The sequence below is a fragment of the Grammomys surdaster genome, unplaced genomic scaffold (genome assembly GCF_004785775.1).
Source record: "Grammomys surdaster isolate TR1022 unplaced genomic scaffold, NIH_TR_1.0 172, whole genome shotgun sequence".
In the NCBI taxonomy this organism is placed as follows: domain Eukaryota; kingdom Metazoa; phylum Chordata; class Mammalia; order Rodentia; family Muridae; genus Grammomys; species Grammomys surdaster.
In genome coordinates, this window is record NW_021604620.1 from 7,104,547 (window position 1) to 7,127,288 (window position 22,742).

The 22,742-nt window shown below is 45.8% G+C and overlaps 1 protein-coding gene across 2 annotated transcripts in view; it reads left to right on the plus strand.

Moving 5' to 3' along the window:
* Positions 1-17,069, plus strand: part of Tgfbr2 (transforming growth factor beta receptor 2) — an 84,402-nt gene extending 67,333 nt beyond the window's left edge. For both annotated transcript variants that reach the window (XM_028767320.1, XM_028767321.1), the window contains 2 exons: positions 11,590-11,717; positions 14,201-17,069. In XM_028767320.1, coding sequence (XP_028623153.1) covers positions 11,590-11,717; positions 14,201-14,380 — 308 coding nt within the window. In that variant the 3' untranslated portion in view covers positions 14,381-17,069. The remainder of the gene's footprint in view (positions 1-11,589; positions 11,718-14,200) is intronic.
* The last annotated feature ends 5,673 nt before the right edge of the window (positions 17,070-22,742 follow it).

Genomic DNA, 22,742 nt, shown 5'->3' on the forward strand with positions numbered 1-22,742 from the left:
AGATGGGCATCTGTGTTTTGTTTCTTCTCATTTGGATTTAAAGAACTGAAAAAAAAGCCTAAATATTTATGTTCGTAGAGATGAATTCTTTTTCACAAAACTAAACAGGATGGGTTGATATGTCTGTTTAGGATTTAAAATTCTGGGGAGCTTAATGAAGAGGATAGCCAGCCTCTAAGATTTCTCTTCTTCCTTTTTCCCTGTGAACCCCGGGGAGGAGGTATCCAGCTTGCTGGTCCTTTGGCCTCTCCTCTCTTTCTCTTTCTTTGATCATTCTCCGCAAGCAGAATGCCACGGCTCTCCCAGGTCCCCTTGCTCTCTCCTCTGCATTCTGTACATCAGGTCCTCTCCTCTGTTTGAGACTGCCTTAGGGTTCTCATCACTGTGCTGAGATACTGGCCAAAAAACAACTTGAGGAGAAAAAGTTTATTTCGTCTTCCACTTCCAGGTGAGGAAAGCCAGAGCAGACACTTAAGCAAGGAGGAAGGGCCCTGAGGAGGGAGCTGATGAGAAGAGGGTGGACAAACACTGTTTACCGGCCTGCTCTTCATTGCTTGCTTACTCTGATTTCTCAGAACTCCCAGGACCAGCTGCTCAGGGACAGCACTGCCCCAAGTGAACTGGGCCCTCCTGCATCAAGTATCAATGGAAAAGATGCTCCACCAGTCAGTGGAGCTAGGGGAATTTTCTCAATTGAGGTTCCTTTTTCCAAAATGACTCCAGCTTATTGTGTCAAGTTGACATAAAACTTTTTAGCCAGCACCTAGGCTGCTGTTGCCTTGAGCTTGAGAATACAGACAAGCGATCATCCCTCGGATGCTCTCCTCCCTTTGCCTTGGGAGTATTGTTCCTAGCTAGCTAGCTCGCTGCTGCTACATTGTTTCCACTACCCATTCTCCACTCTGGGGCTTCCCTCGGGGTCTCACCTGGACAGAGAGTATACCCAAGTCTGATCTAGGTGAAGAAACACTTGGCTTCATTCTTTCTGACTTCTATACTATTAGACTTATAAAGTAGTAAGAAGAAGATCCTAGGGAGCTAAGGAGATAGCTTAATCAGTAAAGTCTTACCACACAAGCATGAGGACATGAGTTGTGCTCCTCAGCACCCATGTGACAGTTGGGGTTTGTAGAGGGACACATAATCCTAGTGTAGTTTGCTCCAGGTTAAGTGAGAGACCCTGTCACAGTACATAAAGTGGAGAACATCAGAAGAATATTGACCCGGTGCCAGACACACACACACACGCACACGCACATGCACATACACCCTCTCATAAACTTGCACACACACATACATACACAGAAAATTAAATTTAAAAAAAGATTAATATAGAGCGTGCTGTGTATAATTCCAACACTCAGGGTGCTAAACAAAAAGGATTGTCACAAGTTCCAGGTCAGTCTGGGCAATGTGTAACGGGCCAGCCCGGGCTATAGAGGAAGATCCTGTACTAAACATACAAACCCATAAACAACAAAAATGCACAGACTCAAGCCAACCATTCTATCCTTAATCCAGTTTAAAATTTAGCCTACATCCAAAAGAGAAGAAACACTGTAACACTGCAGAGTCATCAATACTGTGTGTTTCTGGAAGAGGACTTGGGTCAGCCACACTAGTCTTCCTGACTTTAATCCTGGTGAAGCTGGAGCAGGCACCCCAGAGCATGTATCCCACTTTAGGGTTTGCTGATGTTTTCTCATCATTAGATCGAGGTGACATATCTGGAATAACACCACCACAGACATTGTGGTAACTTCTGAGCACATGGAACCAAGGGCAGGGTTGCTGATGTCACTAGGAAGTCTAACTGCCAGGTTCCCCTCTGTAGAGACACGATTTTTCAGTTTGTATGGAGTAAATACAGAGGAAGCTACTCTGACTTGTTCGTAATCTCACCTGTTAATTTGAGGATCGGCTGCAAGAATTCTCACTCCAAACCATTATGACTGTGATGTTTGCCACCTGCAAATGTGTCTGTTTTTCCCACTCCTTGGTAATTAGCAGGCTTTCATTCTGAAGGAATCTGTATCCTTCCTGTCACTACTCCTTGTTATTTACCCATTGTTTGTGCATCGATGTCAACTGGAGTCAATGGGTAGTTCTTTCATGTTATGGATGTCCAATAACGTCGTTACTTATTTTGTTGCTTAAATAACGACCTCTTTGGCTACTAGCCCAAATGTCCCAATGTATTGTCCAGGGCCATTCCAACTGGAGCCACTGCTGACTCTGAGTCCTTATCTCTTGCAGAATATGGTTGGCTACCCAAACTCTGAGGAGAAACTCAGTCTCCTCTTCCTCATCCCTTCTTGAGCCACTGTCATCTATTTCTCTAGCCTCTGTGGAGATGGGGATTCCTATATGCCTGGTACAATTCTCTCCCAGTTTCCTGCCTGAGAGGTCTTCCTCTGTACTTCTAAAGTCTCCCCCCTCCTCATGTGGGTGTGTGTGTGTATGTGTACATGTTCTTGGATGCTGCAACAGCTCCAAAATGAATCTGTAGGCTGATAGGAGTCATGTCCAAGACCATCCATGCTGTTCCTGACAACACTGGTTTATCTGGCTGGCAGTATCTTCTCTGGTGTTTTGAGAGCCCAGCTTCTGTAGCCAGTGGCATCTCCCCCTCCCCCTCAGGTTGTGTGCTCTCCAGTCCTATCTACAGTCAGCCTAAGGCTCTGGTACATTCCACTTTCATTGTAGTCACAGACAAGATCCCCTTTCCTGTTGACAGTTGCTGAGTGAGGAAGAATTAGGGCACGTGAGGTAGAGCCAAGCTCACTAACTTTTATGGGTTCTAAAAAAAGCCACGGAATAAACAAGTTTCCTGGTGGAAGAAACCAGGATCTGGTTTGTTCAGCCCATCTCAGAAAAACCCTTTACATCCTTAGTGGTAAAAACAGGCAGGAACTGGATGGAACCCATCCTGGCTTTCCTTTGTCTGACTGGAACTTCCTATTCTTGAATCAGTCTCCACTTTGGCTGTAGAAACTGAGGCTGTCTCCACCCCCATGGATACCACTCTCGGGATCTCTCTATAAACTCCTTTCAGGTCCTGTCTCTGGACTCTGTTTGAAGCAGTTTCCTGGACTAACACTCTGCCGTGAGCTTTCTTGCACTCAGAGATTCTTCAGAGCAATTGCAAAAGGGGACATCAGAAGAAGACGTAGAGCTAGATGTCCAGGCCAGCCTAGATGCCAAGGGAGGACAGTAGCTGTGGCTCTGGTGTCCTTTGCAATGCACACAGCACAGTTCGGGGGATGTTACCCTGGGCATTACCAAGAAGACAGTGTAAACAGATGATAAATAGTTCCTTCGGAAGCCAGATCTAAACTTCCTTTAGCATGAAATTTCACCCCAAAGTGCCACAGAGTGCCATGGTAAGCAGAGAGTAGTCTAGAGAGGAAGAAGGTTTGGTCCAGGTTAAGGAATCCCAGACAATACCGCCAAAGCAATTGCTTCATCCATCCATGCTCTGAATCCACCAGAATGGTATTTAGAGCATGCTGTGGTCTTCCTCAAGGGTGGGACAACGGAGGAGCCAGGAGCCCTGTAGCCACTGGCCTGCCCCTTCCTAGGACAGAGTCAGCCTGACTGGTGGAGAAATGGGAAGATGATGTGGGGGTCAGAGCTCCTCTGTGCATACTGCACTGGAGGCATACACAACTCTTGAGAAGTACTGGATGAGGCAGTACTCCTTAGGGGCCTCACTTCTGAAAGTCTGCATCTGTGAATTTTCCTGTTTGCCTTGGTGAATCTCTGAGTGTGGTGTGTGTGTGTGTGTGTGTGTGTGTGTACTTATATGTGCACATGTGGGTGTGCAGGCCAGAGGTCATCCTCTGGTACTGTTCTCAGGAAATATCTACCTTGTTTTTCGAGGCAGGGTTTCTCAGCTCCCTAGGACTGGCTAGCTAGACCAAATTTGCTGGTTAGCAAGACCCAGATATGCCTCCTCCATCCCTTCTGGGATGACAGGCATGTGCTGACATTTAAAAACCTAGTTTTTTTGTTTTTGTTTTTGTTTTTGTTTTTAGAAAAAAATTTGGTTTCCTTTGATTAAACTCAGGTCCCTATGTTTGTTAGGCAAGCATTCTACTGACAGTCATCTTCCCAGCCCCAAGATCCCTGTTAAGAGACACCAAGGCTCTTAATTTCTGTGCATTGGATGCTTTAAAATCTAACTTCTTTATTCTTAGTTCTCTGAGGATATAGTCTTCATTCATTCATTCATTCATCCATCCATTCATTCATTCATTCACCCTCTGAGATGATAGCTAAGGAATGGTTCTTGCGCACATGCACTATTTCCCTCTCTGAGGAACAGTTCACTTTTAGATTTGAGGCAAGGTCTCACTAGCAAGCTCGCAGCAGCAGTCATGATTTCCTGGGCTCAGCCTCCCAGGTCCAGGACTATTGAGAAAGTAGCACTACACCTGACAAGAGCAGCAGGCCCAGAAGCTCCCTCTCCCCAAGGGACCAGGTCCAGGAAGGAGGGGAGCTAGGACATGTCAGCAGCAGACCTGACGTCCAGCAAGGGACAGGTGGATACAATCATTTCAGAAAAATGTATCAGATTTAGGGGACAGGTCATGCCATTGCAGTGGGTACCTCAGACACCTGGATCATCGCAAAGAATACATAAGAAAAACGAGGCAAACAAGTTGTTTGAAAAGGAGAAGATGAAAGTGTGGTTGTTGTTCCACTGTTTTCTGATGGAGAGAAGGCAGGAGACTTGAGCTGCGCAAGGGCAGACATGAGATTGGCTCTCTTTTACAAAGAGCCTCTGTCCCAGGCCAGGCAGTTGGCCTGGGGTCTGGACAAGTGGTTGCACTGTGGTGTGTGGGAAGCGGATGAGGGAGGTGTCCAAAACCCCCTTTGGGGAACACAGCAGACACAACATGTATTCATCCCCAACCAGAACTGGCCCATATGTGAACAGACCCCAATCCCTAGCCACCTAGAAGCTGGTACAAGGTGGTGGCCAGTGAGCCAGGGTTTGACACAGACAGCTCCTTCTCCTTGAAGAAGTCCCAAAGAAACAATGGGCCACGCAGAAAGAAAAAGGGATGGAGGTTAGGAGAAACTTCGGGAAGACCAGGATGGAAACCATTTGTGTTGAACGGACTCCAAGGCAGTACCATTTGGAAAGTAAATATAAAATCAGAGCAGCACTGCCTTGTGGGGGAAGGGGGGAGACACTGTCCAACTACAGCCACAACAGCTGTGGCCCAGATGCCGATGGTCAAAGCAATACCAGAGCTGTCTGGGGGGTCGGATCTGTGGTGATGCAGAGAAGGGCAGGCTGTTTCCCTTCATAGAGGCTGCTGGACTTCCTGAAAGCAAGGAAGAGCAGCAGCTGGTCCTCAGCCTGGGCTGTAGGGGCCAGGGAAGGAGGAGAGAGTTTTGTGTAAAACAGGGTCTCATTAGAGGAGGTGTGTTTTGAACAATGTGGGGAGCGCCTTAGAGGAGGTGTGTTTTGAACAATGTGGGGAGCGCGGGGGCATTCTGTCCATGAGCTCTCAGGATGGCTTGGCTGTGTGGAGATGTCTGCTTTAGTCCGAGCACCCTGGATCCCACAGAGGAACCCCGAGTTAACATTGTTCTGGCACAATTCCAACCCCATCGCCTCCAGTGCCTGTGGTTAAAGGAATGAGACCTTCCTGTTCTCTCTCCACCTCTGGCACCACCACAACCCCGCCTTCCCCAAAGCCAGAATACAAGTGTTTGCACACTGGAGGGAAATCAGGACAGTCGGGGAGATTTCTTTTTTAAAAAATAGTTTTTCCATAGCTTGTTTAGAAATTGCCAAGTGTCTCCATCCAGCAGATCCCTAAAGGAACCAGGCCTTTTTAGGGGGCCTGTGGTGGAGAGGTCGGCAGGGAGGGAGACATTTGTCAAGTTCTCAGTGGGCAGTGGGCAGGGTAGTCCCTAGGCACTTGCTCTGGGCAGGATGGGGGGACCAGTTTCTGAAAGCGCTTGTTTCAGACTTGCTATAGGATAAGGAAGGAACCAGAAATGGGTCTAAGTGACTTTAATTTTTTTATGACATTATTTGTTAGGGCAGCACACATGTGCCATGGGTTGTTGTGATGTCAGAGGACAGGTTGGAAGAGTTGGTCCTCTCCATCCACCACAGTGCTCTCAGGGATAGTCTTCAGGTCTGACAGAGGATGCCTTTATCCACTGAGCCATTTTACCACCCCCTTAGGTGACTTTAATAGCAATGCAGTACGGCTAGACCTGCCCAAACAGGATTCATTTCTCCTGTAATTCATTTCTGCCACTTTCTGCTGAAACCTCTCCCTGTTGAACTGAGAGCGACTCACCTGCTCTTTTATAAAAAAAAAAGTAGACCGAGAAGTGCTCACTTAGAGGCCGTGAGGTAATGAGTGAAATCACTTTTAATCTCACCGAAGCCAACTTTGTGGAAGGACCTAGGAGCACAGCGGTGAGAAGAGATTTGATTTTTTTTTTTCTAGAAACCTTCATTCAGTAATTTCATGGGTTTAAACATGTGCACTTTCTAAATTATCTTAAGCAGCAATATGAAAGATAAGTAGATAGGCAGAGTCAATATGAGTTCAGATGGGATTCCTTTACTGAGGTAGATTGAACGATAAGCTGTGGGGAGGTACCAAGGGGTCCAGGCCACCCTCATTCTGCCAGCCATCCACTCTCCTTCATCCCCAGGATGATGTTAGGGTACAGAGTATGAGAGTCCCATCAGTGCCCACCACCTGTAGTCTAGTACAGGACTTCCTGTCGGCTAACCTTCTCCTTCAGGAGTCTGACCTCTGGCCTTGTTTCTCAGAGTCCAGATTTTGACTCAGGGGTCTGCCCTCTCATTCAGGGTCAAGATGAACATCTGTCAAAACTTGAAGGAAATTTAGAACCGAAGACCAGTTAGAAAATCTCTTCTGTGTTCATGTTCCCAGATTCCCATAGGGACTCAGAGAACAGCAAATAGAGTTCTCTGAATAGCCATGGAAGTAGCAGCCAGGCCTTCTGCTTTAGTGTCCAGAACAGATATAAGGTATACTGGGTAAGTGACAGGTACACGAACAGCCAAGTGTAAGCCACCTGGGCATACCTTGGAGGAGAGGAGAGAGGAAAGGTCAGGACTAGGATGTTCAAAATGAGGGGAAAGACTTGAAGAAGAAGAAGAATCAACAGAATCCATGGTAAGACCAAGTATCAAGCATGTATTGTTTTCTGCTGTGGACAAATATATTGGGCAAGGGTGGCATTTTCGGGGGTTGAAGAAATCAGTTTGAAATGTGTGCACAGGGATTGGAGACGGCTCAGCAAATGGAGGCACCAGCTGCCAGCCCTGGGCTCTTGAGTTCAAATCCCAGGACCCATGTGGTAGAAGGAAAGAAAGAACAATTCCCAAAAGGTGTCCTCTGACACCACAAGTGTACCATGGTTTGCAATTAATTAATTAACAACTGTAGACGTGTGTATGCTTCAAATCCTCTCCCCACTCCTAACCTGGGAGATTACTTGATTGACTGACTGAATTGTTTTTGAGATGTGGTCTCACTCTGTAGTGCAGACTGTTTATCTAAACAGTTTATCTATGTATAGCCCTGGTTGGCTTCAGATCCATACCGTCTCGTTGCCTCAGTCCCCCTGTGCTGAGATGACTGCCATGCACCACCGGACCCTCTTGAAAGGTCATTTCCAGGGGACAGACACCTGCCAGTTTAGTCACATGACACACTTTGCCTCCATCCCATTTTTCCATGTTAAATTTAAAAGACTACAAGCTCTCTCAGATCCTTCCCGTGTGACACAGAGAGCTAGTCTCTGCCAGAGCCTTGCAGATGAGTGACCCTTGACTCCTTCCTTCCCAGTTTTAGCCAAAGAGAGGAAACAGGCTTTGTATCCTTTTAGAGAACAGAAGTCTCACAGTTCCCAAGTTCTCAGGCAAAATGAAGGGAAACTCAGTTAAGCTTCCCCTTGCTTGGAGGAAAAAATAGGCCTCCTCTCCACTTCCGCTGGAGGATCCACTATTTCAGCTTCAAGTTGAGGCTCTCAGCAGCCACCTTCTCCCATGCTTTAGGAAGCCTCTTTTGGCCTTCACTGAATTGAAACATTAAAATAAGTGCTGTGATTGACAGCTGTGACCAAAACAACTTAAAGAAGTAAAGGTTCATTTAGGTTTGTAGTTTTAGGGTACAGTCAGCCATGGATACAGGAACGTGAGGTAGCTGATGGTCATGTTGAATGTCCATAGCTGAGAGGGAATGTACATATTCAATTGGATTCTTCCTTTGAGACTTTTTGCTTAGTTTTTGATTTCGGCCCATTGAATGGTGTTGAGTACATTCAGAGTACGGTACTCTGTCCTCCCTGAACCTCAGGAGCACACCCAGAGGTGTGTCTCCTAAGTGATTCTAAGTCCTGACAAGGAGAAAATGAAATTGAGCCATCACAGATGACTCTGAGGGCTAGAACTTGGAGTGGGATAAGCAGGCTATGCAAACATACAAGTGTTGTCTTGAGTTCTTCCAGCTTGTTGGCCGTGGGATGGACAGTGGGCTTGAGTGTCATCCTGATATTTTCTTCTCTGTGGTATAGTGTTTTGCCCTGTCATTTCTGAGCATGGGTAAGAGAATTGTGGTGCCTGGAGCACTCTCTGAAGTGCTCCCTGGAAAGATGAAAGCAAGAAAGCTTTCCAAAAAGGTGAAAACACTTCCTCGGATCACCATAATGGTGGGTAGTTCTGAGTATCTGCAAGCCCTGCCCCCCAGTGGTAGAATGACAGTCATCTTCAGGTGGTGCAGTTGAGCAGACAGAAGCCAAAAGAGAAAGATCTTACTGGGCAGATGGCATGGGCCAGTATTGCCAGAAGGAGGAGCTGACATAAAGATCGGGGCAGGGGGCATTACTCATTGAGGAGCACGTCTCGTGGGAAGGAAGGAAGAGAAGCAGGAACAATCAGGGAGAAGAAGCCGAGCCATGACTTATAATCCACACAAAGCCTGGCCTCACCTTTGCCCCGCAGAGGCTCGTAGAGAGGCTTGCAGAGGCAAGAAGAGGATTGGACTAGTTGCCCTGTGACACAGCTGCCCCTGGCAGGTGGCTGTCATGCCCTGACATCTCCAGGCTGGGGTAGTTCCATCAGCCCAGTATAATTCTGCAGAGATGGGGGAAGGAGTGAGGCCTATGGGCAATGCTTGAGCTGGTCTGGAGTTCTTAGCTTGGTAGAGGGTGTCTAGTTGGGCAAGAAACACAACTGTAAGAGCTACCAAAGAGAAATGCAGAGTCTGTGGCCCTGTACAGTGTCTAATGAGTAACTTATAACTCACACAAAGTCCATGATATCTTGTCCTTTCTTGGGATAGTGAAACAAGGAAGTACGCTCTTTGGTTCCACAAGATAATTGGGAAGGGATGATGGCGGTCCCTCGGGTCCCTCCATTCATTCTGTAGGAAGCATCAGAGATGAGCGTGGTGTCTCATCTGGAGCTAACTCTCGATCTCTGGGCTTCAGCTTTTGCTTGAAACCATCAATTTGGATTTACTGGATGCCTGCCATGTATAAAGCAAAACTGAAAGCACCAAGCAGAGAAAGGAATGACAGAAAATCCCGCCTCAGTCTTGAACCTCAGGATTAATGTCTGACAGAGGATAGGGAATGGGAGAAAATAGCAGTGTATGTACCCAAAAGTCAGATTTCAGAATTTACCCAAAGTGAAAAGGGGTGAGAGGGGGGCATGTGTTTGTCTCAGTGTCATAAATAAAATTGCATTATAAAATATAATAAGAAAAAAATCTATGAAAATTAGCTACAAAATACCCAGGGATTATTGATAACAAAAAAAAAGAGAACGTAAAATTAGGGAGAGAGGTGCGGGCATTAGGGAGAGGTAGAGGGAGGTGGTAGGTGGATATCATAAAAATAGAGGTATAAATATAAGAAAATATCAAAGAATAAATGAGAATTTTTTTAAAAAAAAAACCCTCTTTAAAATTCCACGTTACCATGAAGCCTTCTTCAGTTCTTAGCACAGAAGGCAATTACTAAAATTTTTGTTCATTAAGGAAAATTACCTTGAAGTTAAAGGCCAAAGATCCTGCATATTGGGGCTGGGGGAGGGGATGTAGGATATAGCCCAGTTTTACTCTTCAGTTCTATTAACGTTTATTGCTGGGCTGTTTTCTCTCAGTCTCTCTCTCTCTCTCTCTCTCTCTCTCTCTCTCTCTCTCTCTCTCAAACACACACACACTGTCCTTCGTAGTATTGGGGATTGAACTTGAACCCAGGGCCTTCTGCGTGGTAGGTGAGTATTCTGCCACTAAGCCACACATCCCCGGACCCAGAATTCTTTCCATCTGAAACTCTCTACCAATTATAATCACCAAACCCACATTTCTATCCCCTCTTTCCTAATATTCATCTCCCAAACCCCAGAGAAACACCACTCTCCATCTCCGTGAGTTTGGCTCTGAAGAGATTTAACTCTCCTTTCTCCTGCCACCCTACAATTCTTGAGGCTGGGTCATTGAGGAAAAGCTTTCTTTGGGCTCATGGTTTTGGAGACAAGGGAATCCAGCAGTGTGGCCAGGTGCTCCATCACCACCACACTGTGAGAAGCCGACTGGCTTGTCAAGCTTGCCTTCTTAGAGACAGAGCCTCCCATTGTATCGCAGGCAGGCCCTGAACTCCTGGTCCTCATGCCTCAGTTTCCCAGGTACTGGATGGTGAGACCTTGCACTACCGTGGCAGCTTTAAACTGGCTATAACAGCTTTAAACAGGCTATAATAGCTCCACTCTTAACATCAGTCTTTGAATCCATGAAAAGATTTATTAGGGACGTTTCCCTCAGCCGACTATGAAGGTCCTCCCAGTTCTCCCTCCCGGTGCCTCAGGAGAGTGGCTAATCTCCAGTGTGAATTTTGATGGGGGGTTTTACAAGGAACCACACAATATTCCCCTTTAGCGTCTGACTTACTTCTCTTAATAATGTCTTCAGGAACCATCCAGGTTATAGCATCTTTCGAAATTTCCTTCCTCCGTAGGGCGCATGTCCCCATGAAATTTAACATCATTTATTGAATCTGCTTTATTACTGTGGGCCTAGGGTGGACTAGAAGCTTTGTAATATATACAGCTTTTAAAAATATTTTAATTTTTATTTATTATATATATTATTATTTTGCTTATTATGAGTGTTTTGTGTTTTGTATGTATGTTTGTTGTATGAGTGTGTCTGTGTACCATGACATGTATGATAATCTGTTTCTTTCCTTAGAAAAAGTAAACTCCCCACCAACTGAGCGTGCCTGCATTATGGGAAAGCTGGGTCCCTGTCTGCCTTATTCCCTAGGTATCAGCTAGTAACATGTCTAGAAGGACTGAACAATCAATCAGCAGTGGGATATTTCCCAGCATCCTTCCAGCACCACCCCTGCCTTCTTATTTTAATCCACCATTATTACAAGTGTTCTAACAATGACAAGTTCATTTTACTATGGGATATCTCATACTACCCAGCCAGGCTGTCACCAAACACACTTCCCTCAGCCATGTATGGGCCCTATGCTCATCTAATCTATGTCTGCCTGTTCTCTTCACAGAAGTGAAAGACTATGAGCCCCCGTTTGGTTCCAAGGTGCGGGAGCACCCCTGTGTGGAGAGCATGAAAGACAACGTGCTGAGAGACCGAGGGCGGCCTGAAATCCCCAGCTTCTGGCTCAACCACCAGGTAAGGAGAGCTGGCTTTGAAGGGTCAGAAGGTCCAGAGGAGTCTGCTCGTGGGCAGCAGTGAATTCTGGGAGATGGAGCTTAACTCTGAAGGCAGAGCCCTTGGTTCTCTGTAACTCTGTTGGGTTTGTGTTCATAAGGGAAATTCCAATGTAAGTGAATGGCCCTGGCCTCGTAGGTTGCATTCAGCAGGCTTATGCCGAATTCCCAGAGAGCTCTCAGGTAACCACTGTAGGGCACTGGTCACCTTTCCCAAGCTCTCTTGATTCAGAGTTAGGATCTGTTGCTAGCTGTCTGCCGTCAACACCCATGCCTTCGCACGAGGAGCCTAGTTCCCATTTCCTCTGGGCTCCACTGTTGCGCCTCTGAGGTCCTTCAACCTCAGAAAGAAATATTTAGCAGTTGGAAACAGAGTTGTCAAGTAGCTGGTGCGCTCCTATGTGCTGGCTGTGCATGGAAAGGAGAGAGGAGCTGTGTGTGAGCATGCTTGGGGAAAAGCACTGTGGAGGACAGGAAATCAATGCAGAGGAGCCTGCTGGTGAAGGAGGGGGCGGAGCAGCCTGTTGAGTGACAGCCTCACAACTCTCTGTCAGAACCGGAAGTTAAGGCTGCTCATAGCAGAGGTTGAGGGGAAGAGAAGAAAGGGTAGGTTGTGAGTGAGAGACAGTTGACCACAAGCGTGATGTACCTGAGAAAGCCCCAGTAAAGAAGGAGCTAGAACAGTGTTTTCCTGTCTCTCCAGTAATGTGATTCTTCTCCATCCCGCAAAGCCCTTTTTTACTCTTTCAGAAGGTCTTTCGTCCTTGCAGACTGGTTGTGTAGGTCTGCCTTAAGGCAAGGGGAGTTCAAAGGAGAGCCAGGAACAGCAAGCCAGGCACAACCAGGAAGACAAATGATGCAGGAAGCCTGCTCAGAGCAGCCCTGGCCCAGAGCCAGTCCTGTGATCAGGGAGTAGGTGAACCAGGCTTCCCAGGGTCAGAGTATTCACCGGAGTCTCAGGCAAACTGTCTTCGGTTCTAAAAATGCAAGGCTGCTTGTAGAAACTCAGGATTTAGAAGGTGCCGGAATGGTTATGCTCCGTTGAAACTCTGTCACCCTCTCTTGAAGTCTCTCCTATAAAGTTCTCTTAATGAAGCCGTTATTCATTATGATAAAATTCTGGAAAGAATTTGCATAATACATTCTTTCTCTTAATGAGATTTGTTGCCCTATTGATTTCAAGGTAATGCTTAATATTTAATTTAATTTACAGCCTGTAATTACTGTGTCAGAACAAAATAAATGTTTCTGGTATAGCAACAATAACACTCTACTCTTAACAGGACCATCAGTCAATACCATCAGTTAGGCGAATTATGTAATTAATCCCACATCAAGAACTGGGGGCAGGGATGGGGGACTCCCCAGAAGTTGTGAGAGTTGCTGGTGTTGCCAGACAAACACCAACTCCCAGGAAGAGTGTTAGATGTCTCTTTGCCAGCTGTTTAGAGATCACCAGAGGCGAAGCTGACCTCCACATGGAAGGAGCAAATCTTATTTCCACCTCTCAGACTATCAGACTCGCCTTCTGATTTTCTGAAAGAACTCAAAACATTAAGAAAGACATTCTTGACACAAAATGAAGTCCAGTTGAGATAGAGTGCTTTGCTGTTCTAGACAGCCTTTCCTGTGTGGGAGTGAGGTTCACGGGGTGGGGTTGTGTTGGGGAGGACCACCTTTGAAATATATTACAGTCAGGCATATTTGGAATACAAAGACAGCCACGTCAGAGGGCCTAGCTTAATGTCAATGGAGATGATGGGGTATCGTGAGTCATCCTAGGCAGTTCTGGAAGCAACTTATAAGTCATTCTATGAAAGATGGGCTTTACTAAATGAAACCAGGTTAATGCCTATCCCACTCTGGGCTTGGGTGACCAGCTCTGTTGAAACAAAAGGGAACCTAGGAGCCAGCTCTGTCACAGTCTGAAAAAAGAAAATCTCCAGAGGCCATGAAAGAGGTAAGAGAAAGAGAGAACCCAGCCTAAAGTGGAGAACAAGAGTCCTTTAGATCCTGTCATGGATATATTTGTTACGATCTATACAGTGTGTGCCACCATGAATAGGACCCTAGGCACTGGAGAGATGGCACTATGAGTAAAGGTAACTTGCTAATTAGTGTTAGGATCTGAGTTCGAATCCCCAGTACCCGTGTAAAAAGCTGGGGACCATGATGTAATCCTGTAAGAGAGCACAGAAGGAAAAGGAGACAGAAGGATCCCAAATCAGTAAGCCCCAGGTTCAGTGAGAAACCCTGTCTCAAAGCGTAAGGTTTCTCTGAGGAAGACAGTTGACGGTGACCTTTGACCCACGTCTACATACACATGAACACATAGAGTGAGACTTATTCTGAACTGTGGACTTTGATAATGATGTATTATTGATACTAATTTCATGGAGATCACCCACTGACAGTGCCCTTGGGACCCCCTCCTTTCCTCTGCAGGGCATCCAGATCGTGTGTGAGACACTGACAGAGTGCTGGGACCATGACCCCGAGGCCCGTCTCACAGCCCAGTGTGTGGCAGAGCGCTTCAGTGAGCTGGAGCACCCAGATAGACTCTCCGGGAGGAGCTGCTCCCAGGAGAAGATTCCAGAAGATGGCTCCCTGAACACTACCAAATAGCTTTTTCTGGGCAGGCTGGGTCAAGCCTTCAGAAGCCGTCCTCTAACCAAAGACCAGAGGCAGCTGGATGCTTCTGGAAAATCAAGGACTTGCTCCCTTCTTCCCCAGTAGCTGCTCCATGTTCAGAAGCAGCAGCAGCAGCAGCAGCAGCAACCATAGCAACAGCAGCAACCATAGCAACAGCAGCGGGGGATGAGTGACAGAGAGCATCCTATGCCCTGGACATTGTCATGGCATAAGCTGTGCTAGCACCTCCTCAGGAAATGAGATTGATTTTTACAACAGCCAATAACATTTGCACTTTATTAATGCCTGTATGTAAATATGAATAGCTATGTTTTATATATATATCTATATATCTATATGTCTATATCTCTCTCTATATAGCCATACTCTGCAAGGAGACAAAGTGAACGATCAAATGTTCCGGGGGAATTAGTTTTTATTGGGGAGCTCTGGAATGGAGCGGAAGGGACTCGGAATAGCGTTAGCACTTGACAATCAGTCACACAAGCAATGATCCCCTGACTACAGGGTTGGGGGCACAATTGTACGAGAAGGATCCATGCCTTGCAGCCTGCTTTGGCCACAAAACACTTTGTTTTGCAATGATTACCCTCTACAGTGGGGTGCTTTATGGACCAGGGAACTGAGTTCCAACCCACAACTATGTCCCGGGGTCTGCCATGTGTCTTTGCTTCTCTTGATTGTTATCTTTGGCATCCAAACCCCACATCTGACTTGTGAACCTTCTGACTTAGCCTGGGAACTTGGCCTCATCTTTCTGCTTTTACAAACTACCAAAATCAAAGACCGTTCTCCACCCATGAAATTGACCCACCATCTACTAATAAGATTGAGTTCTTTCTTTTCTATGCATAAGTTACTATTATTTGCTCCCAGCCATTATCCTTTGTCCTTCTTTTTTTTAAACATGGCACACCCTACACCCAGCCCCTAAGGCTCATTGTGTGTAATTTTTATTGCTCTGCTATTGGAGCCTCCAGCTTGCCCTGACAACACCCGTGGGTTCCATTTTCCCAGCCTCCCTAAATAGCAGACAGGATTTGAATGGCATACACTGCCCATACTGTACAGCTGTGTCCGGGGACACTTTGAACCCTTGTTTTCCTCGATTAGCACGCTGTCCAAAAAGTTAGTTGAGCTTCCTTTGAACTATTTGGGAGGCTGCAGAAAAACCTAGATTCCCCAATAAGCAGAGGAGGTGGGTTCTAGCTCTGCCCCCAGGTGGCATCATTTACAGCAAGAAGGTGTGGATACACCTGCCTCATTTCTCACTGCTAAGCCTCCAGACTTCCCCTTACCCACACCCACCCCAGTCTGGAAATGAAAGCTGCTTCTAGTCAGGATCCATTGTAAGAAAAGTGTGTAAGCGACCATGGAGAGAGATCTCATCAAGTAAAGCTGCTTGCCTCACAAGCAAGAGGACCCGAGTTCAATCCCCAAGGACCCACGACAAAAGCTATGTTTAGTGGGACACTCTTGTCATCTCAGCACTGGAAAGGCAAACATCCCTGGGAGCTCACTGGTCTGCTAAAAAGACTGACTCCAAGGCAGGGTGAACAGTACCCTGAGGAACATCTGATGTTGACCTCTGACCTCTATCACACACGCACCCATGAACATCCTCGCACACGTGCACACACTAGAAATGTGTGTTCATTTCACCTTGCTCTGGGAACAGATTGGATGGCACAGAACTTATCTGATGTTATGATTTGAAATTGACATAAATTAGACCTCGGGAGATTTCCTGTGTGTGACCTCATTAGATCAGGTCTTTCTGTATGCATATTAAGTTTTACCTGCCTCTGCAAGGGAACCTCTCTGCTCTAAGAATCTTTCTTTATGGCTACTGGTCTCTGCATGGTCCTAACCTTGGTAGAAATTACAAGTGCATATTTGAACAGGGGACACACAGGAGTCCCATATAGAGACAGGGAATCTGTGTCCACTTGGACAAGAGCAGAGAATGAATGAGCTTTAATAGGAAACTTGTTAATCCTCCAACAAATGTGGATGATACAAACCAAAATCGTTTTAAGAAATTGTGTTTTTGAAGTGACTTATTTTCAACCAAATAGGAATGTGATTGGAGAACCATCAAGGGATCTTTTGTTCTGTCTGTAGGATACATGGTCAAGTTGGGGGTAGGACAAAAATCTACGCACTCTGTCCCATGAAAATGGGCTGCGAACACCATGGAAAAACCCAAACCCTCTTGCTCCTTTGGGCTTTCCAGTGCTAACCCAGTAGCTGTTGTTCATCGCCCTCTAGCGGTGAATTTATAGAATGCTGGTACACTAGTGGGATTTCTAGGGTTCAAAAGTGACTTCACTTCCGGGTCATCATCAGAAACTGGAATATGGTGTCATGTTACTGTGGCTTGTTCTGTTTATGTCATTTTTTTTCCTTATTCAAGAAAAAGACCAAGGAATAGCATCACTGTCATTCCTCAAAGTGTTGACTCATGTTCACTACTCTGGATAAAGGGAAAGTTTTATTCTTTTATTGAACACTTCGGCCATACTCATGTATTAAAATAGGAATGTGAATGCACAATATTCTTTTTATATCAAAACCTAAAGCACTTATTTTCAGTCTATGCCGTTTGTCTTTTATATAAATAAAAATGTCTAGTAGATCAAATAAATCCAAAGTCCACAGAGACTTTGCCTCTTGTTGCTAGTCCCAGTAGCTAAACCCACGTCACACACCAGATTATTCTTCAGCATGGCAGATAATGTCTTTTCAGACTTTTCCATGTGGACTGCCTCCGAACAGTGGATTTCCCTGGGCAGATGTGCCACGTCTGATCACCTCAGATTATGATACCAGAGACAGAATAAAGTAATGATTCCATCAAAGTCCCACTTGTGGAGCAAATGAGTTGCCATGCTTACTAACAGTATGGTACAGGGTAAGTTCCAGGAGTGTGAATCACCCACAGAGTTTCACCCTCAACATGAATGCTAATTTCCCCATAACTGCATTGACTGAGCCCCCTCCGGTTAGCCTCCCTCCCTCCATACACTCTAGATCATCCTGAGACCATAAGATCACTTAAAACTCGGCCAGAATGACACACATCTGGGAGGAAGATACAGAAAGGAGTGGATAGGGTCTAAGGTAAGAGTCTGATGAGCCTGCCCACTCCTGCTTCTGGGAGGAGATATGGTAACAGGCCCCATCTTAAAGGTCTCTTGTGTGTAGTCACAGCTGCCCTGATGAAGATAGATTATGGAGTGTGTGTGTGTGTGTGTGTGTGTGTGTGTTGAGGGTAGTCTACAACAGACTCATGTCCCTTTAAAACCAATCCAGGAGAGATAAGGCAGTTGTGTAAGCATGAAGAAATGAGCTTGCACCTCAGATCTCAGGTGGAAAAGGTCATGGTGATATACTGTGCTTGTAATCCTAGCTGGGGAGGCAGAGATAGAGGCAACCTTGGGGCTTGCTGGTCAACCAGCCTAGCCTAACTGAGCCCCAGGTTAGTTAGGTCCATGAAGAGACTGTCAAAATCCAAGTGTACAAGTTTAAGGAATAACACTGGAGTTTAACTTCTGACCTCCCTACCCACATCTGCTTATGTGTGCATGTCTACACATGAACACACACATACACACACAAACACACACACACATACACACACACACAACCAAAAGACAATCCACAACAGAAGCTCACTAATAAAAGAAGAACAGTAGCTAGCCCTTGGCAGCGTGCTGTCCCTTGTCTCTGTGGTCTGTCCCTGATCCCTGTGTCCTGGCACGGTGGCTCTTTGTGTGTCAGCATGGCCTCTCTCCAGGTCCATGTGGCTATTTCTTCCAGGACTGTCACAATGATGGCTGCTTCAGAGAATGTGCGTCTGCACATGTTTTCTTCCCTCTGACTAGCATGCCAGTGACTGCCCTGTGCTCCCTTGGATAGTCCCATACATAGCTTTGCACATGTGTGTTGAACTTAGAAAACCTTGCCTGCCTCTTGGCCGATAGTAAGTTGCTGCTTTGCATAAGAACAGATTTATAGGAACATCCCAGCTAGCATTAAGAACACAGAAGGAAGGAGAAGAGTGATATATAGACCAGGGCAGGGAAGGGTGTGCCTGCCTGTGTGAGCATTGGCAATAGAAACAAAACACACACTCAATGAGCATTAACCCTGATTCCCCCATCAGGCCAGGGAGGGAGGGAAGGGGCTCACTCCCAGCAGGAAGTACTGGATTATCAGAACATAGGCTCCTGAGCTACAGTAAGGGGCAAAGCCAAGTTATCTAGGAACTAGAGTTCTGAACAACCAAAGTGCTTGCTTTTCGTTGTTTCCTGTTGTCACCTCATTAAAACTGGCTAGTGCAGTGGGACAGAGGCTACACAGCATGAGGAAATGCCCCATAGACTGTCTATCTCTGTCCCCACAGCCCTGTTTGCTCTAGGAGAGCCAGAATGATCTTTTGTCTCCATTTAATTTACCCAGAACTCACCTGACAAGGTCTGAAGGAATGCTAGTAGTGAGAACAATGGAAAGAGGCACTTGTCTTCTGGGTGTCACCTGTGAGATGTATGCCTGGTGCCTGAGATGGTGTCACAGTTTGCCAGCCATCAAGAACCTTTTTTTTTTTTTTTATTAAGTAGATATGCCCTTATCTCAAAAGGTATTAGAAAGAGAGTAGAACGTGAAGCCTGGACTTTCACAAATGTTGTTCCTTGAATGGTGGATGAACGCTGAATTTTTTTTTTTTAAGTCATTGGGAGATGGACAGCACTTATTTATTGCGATCACAGGAGATGAGTTCACAGGGCTGCCAATTCTTGTCTAAAAATAGAGACAGCTTATTAAACCCAGGAATGGAAGTGGCTTAACAAGTTAAGGAAAGAGCTCAAAAAACCCATCTGACCATCTGGAGTACAGCCCTTTATAGGAGTTTTATAGTTTTTACCTCTCCCGCTTGTATTTGAGGGGCTCCTCCCCACCCCCGCCCCCACTCCCTGCACATGAGTGCATGGGCATGCTCTGTTCTGTGAATGAAGCTCAGGTGAGGATGGGCTGCCAGTCTTCCTTTGCAAGCTGGCGGTTTTTTGTGCGTGTGCATGCGCGTGCTCGTTCATCGTGATGTTTCCATTCTGTCCCTACTCCAGCTACAGGGGGGTTCTAATGGCAACAGCTGGGCTCCAGAGTCAAATGCCTACCCAGAACACCAGCATGGCTGGAGCTAGGGCCAGCAACACAGAGTCCTGCAGAGCACAACGGTCTGACTCATTGGTTGTGTTGTGTTTGGTTGCTGGGACCAGATATCTGACAAGCAGGGGGCTGGGAGATTTCTTTGGATTTACAGTTGAAGGTGACACAATCCATTGTGGTTGGAAAGACATGGCAACAGGAACAGAAGGCCACTGGTCACATAGTGTCTATAAGAGCTAAGTTATGTTTTAAGTTTTAATTGCTGTGCATAAGAGAACCACAAAACAGAAAATGCCTCTAACCTTGCCCAAGGACAGAGACTTTCTGGGAGCTATTGTTTGTGTAAGATAACAAGCCACGTGTTTTCGTTCCCCTAAACAAGTTTTTTGCCCAAGTGCACAGGTTGTGGTCGCTCACATGTAGGTGGAAGATTAAGTGGATAGGAAATACATTAATATGTATGCTTGACTCTGATTGGATGTAGGCAGGAGGTACATAGGCAGGAAGTACATTAGGATATTTGCTTGACACTGTTTGGGCCTAGTGGGGTACATAATGGCCTTATGAATTTGCCTTTATTAACTGCTGCAAAATATGACTTGTCGCCATTTTCTGGGAAGCCCAGAATGGACCTGGTCAGCGTTCATCATCCTGGCCTGTGTTTAATTAAAGCTTGCTTCAGATTTGGCTCAAAAATTGTGGTAGTGGTCTTATTATCGTCTGGTAGGATTAACAGTGCCCACAATCAGGAAGCAAAAATCAGAAGCGGGACCTTTCTACAGAACCGGAAGTTAACCCTCGATGCCCACTTCCTCCTTGAGGCTCCTCCCACTTCAAGTCCCACATCTCCACCACCAGCCAGGGCTCAAGTGCAAGCCTGTAGGGCCATGCACACTCAAACCACACCACTAGCTCAAACTAGAGTAGAGAAGATGCCCTTAGCACCGGAGAGCTGGAGAGAGCAGCTGACCAGACCACAAGAAGAGAAATGTACAAGGTCTCTGGGCTCAGTCCCAAGAGCCTCAGCCAAAACGGAAGCCAAGGTCTTCTGACCCACTTATAGGCTCTGTTCCACCCTGGTCATTTGAATTCTGGCTACTGCGAGGCCAGGAGTATTAGCAGTGGGCAACAGCTTCCTAGGGCCCTTGGGAGGGACCCCATCCCTCCTGCCAGTCACTTTTAGGTTCAAGGCTTGTTCTGCTCCAAGGACTTCTGTTTTTGTGGTGACCTTCTATTTTTTGTCTTAAACTCTGTGTGCAAATGACATGCTAATGGTCTCATCTTGAAGGCACTTGCTTTCTCAGGTGACAGACAGGGAACTTTTCATCTAAACCAGCCTGTCTATCCCTTTTCAGGGAAGCTACCCCGGTTGGCATCTGCTCATCTCGTACACACACACACACCATCCTCCGAAGTAACTGCCTAATCACTGCTTATCACGTTTCTAATTAGTTTCCTCTTTTTTTTTTTCACTTGAATAATTATGGCTTCATACATTATGGGTTGGGGGCCATGCCTTTCAGGCCTGCTTTGCAAAGACTGCTGATCAAGACAAGATTGTGAATTTGCGCACATTTCAGGGCCTGCCAATCAGTTGCGCATGGCATACGCTATTCTGGTATACTTCCTGATACTGGCGGCACTCAAAAATAGCTTGTTAATCGTCTTCCTATTCTAATTAAGCAGACATCGCTCCTTTATTTTATTATATTTTTTGAGAATTTCGCACATGATTACTCCACATCATTTCCACCCCTCACTCTCCCTCGCTCTCCCTTGCTCTCCCTCGCTCTCCCTCCACCCTGATCTTCCTCTCTCCCCTCCCACTCCTACATTTTCAAAATGATCATCTCAACAGAGTTTGCTGAAGAGATGTATGTGGTGTGGCATATTTTGATCTTCCACAGTATTTTTTTTTTTAGGGCGACATTCTGGTAACCTAAACCATTCAGTGTACATAGTAGGGCAGGATGACTTCAGGGTGGGACTGTTAAACACAAAACCAGACAAGTCCTTTGAAATTCCAGATGGTGTGCTTCCAAAAATCCGCAGGCAGACTGTGAGGGCTCTCAATCTGAAGACAGAATGAGCACCCAGCTGTGCACACATTAAGATAAGAACAAAGTTCTGTTGTTGAAAAAAAAAAGTAGACGTGATGGAGCTGGAGATAATGTCTCAGAAACTACAAGTCCTTGCAGCTCTTTCAGAGGATCAGCGTTTGGTTTCCAGCACCCTTGTTTGGCACTTTAAACTTCCTGTGACTCTAGTGACAGGGGATCTAGGCTCTCTTCTGGCCTCTGCAGGCACATGAGCTCCTGTGTGCAAGGCTTCAATTAGATGTATGCACATATGCATAAATAAAATAAATAAATAAATAAAAATAAAACAAAAACAAAAACAAAAACAAAATCAGCAGTGGTCTCTGAAGGGTGGCTGTTGATAAAATGGCAGCTATACATCTTTGGAATATATTTTGAGATTGGAGCATCCTCCCTACTAGGAATATACATTAAAGCTATCCTATATATAACAGATAAATATGTTGAAGTATTTGAAAGTAAATTATATAATTTACTTTCATAATAACTATAATTAATGTTCTGAGGCTCTTAATGAGGAATGCTTTTCTCTTTTCTTGTTTTGTTTTTTTTTCCCAAGTTTCCACTCAGGAGCTCTGCAAATTGATAATCACCTGACATACAGAGGTGGTGGTTTCTAGTTGAAAGCCCGTAGCTTCTCACCCTCTCTCTACACTTGAACCTGGCTGGGCTGAATGGAAACTCAGAGAAGCGATGAGTGTTCCCTGGCTCTTCTTGGTTGGGGGACAGACCCTAGCTTGGAGACGGGACTGCATTTGTTGGACGTCTATTCAGAGCTGTAGACTATGCTAAGCTATGACCACTACTGACATGTGTCTGAATTTTACACAATTGCTTCAGGGAAACCTGCTGATCTGAGTTCTACTGTGTGCTTTTGGTTTCATGAGGCAAGTATTGCATTAGGAAATGTCACACTCATGTACCAGTACTGCCTTAAGGAATTAAACCATCACTGGCATCATCCATTATCACTAATCCACACTAAATGTGATTTTTCAAAGTGATGATGCTGTGTTTAAACAGTGAGCATGAAACATTGTAACAGAATTTCCCCCTCCCCCTCCCCC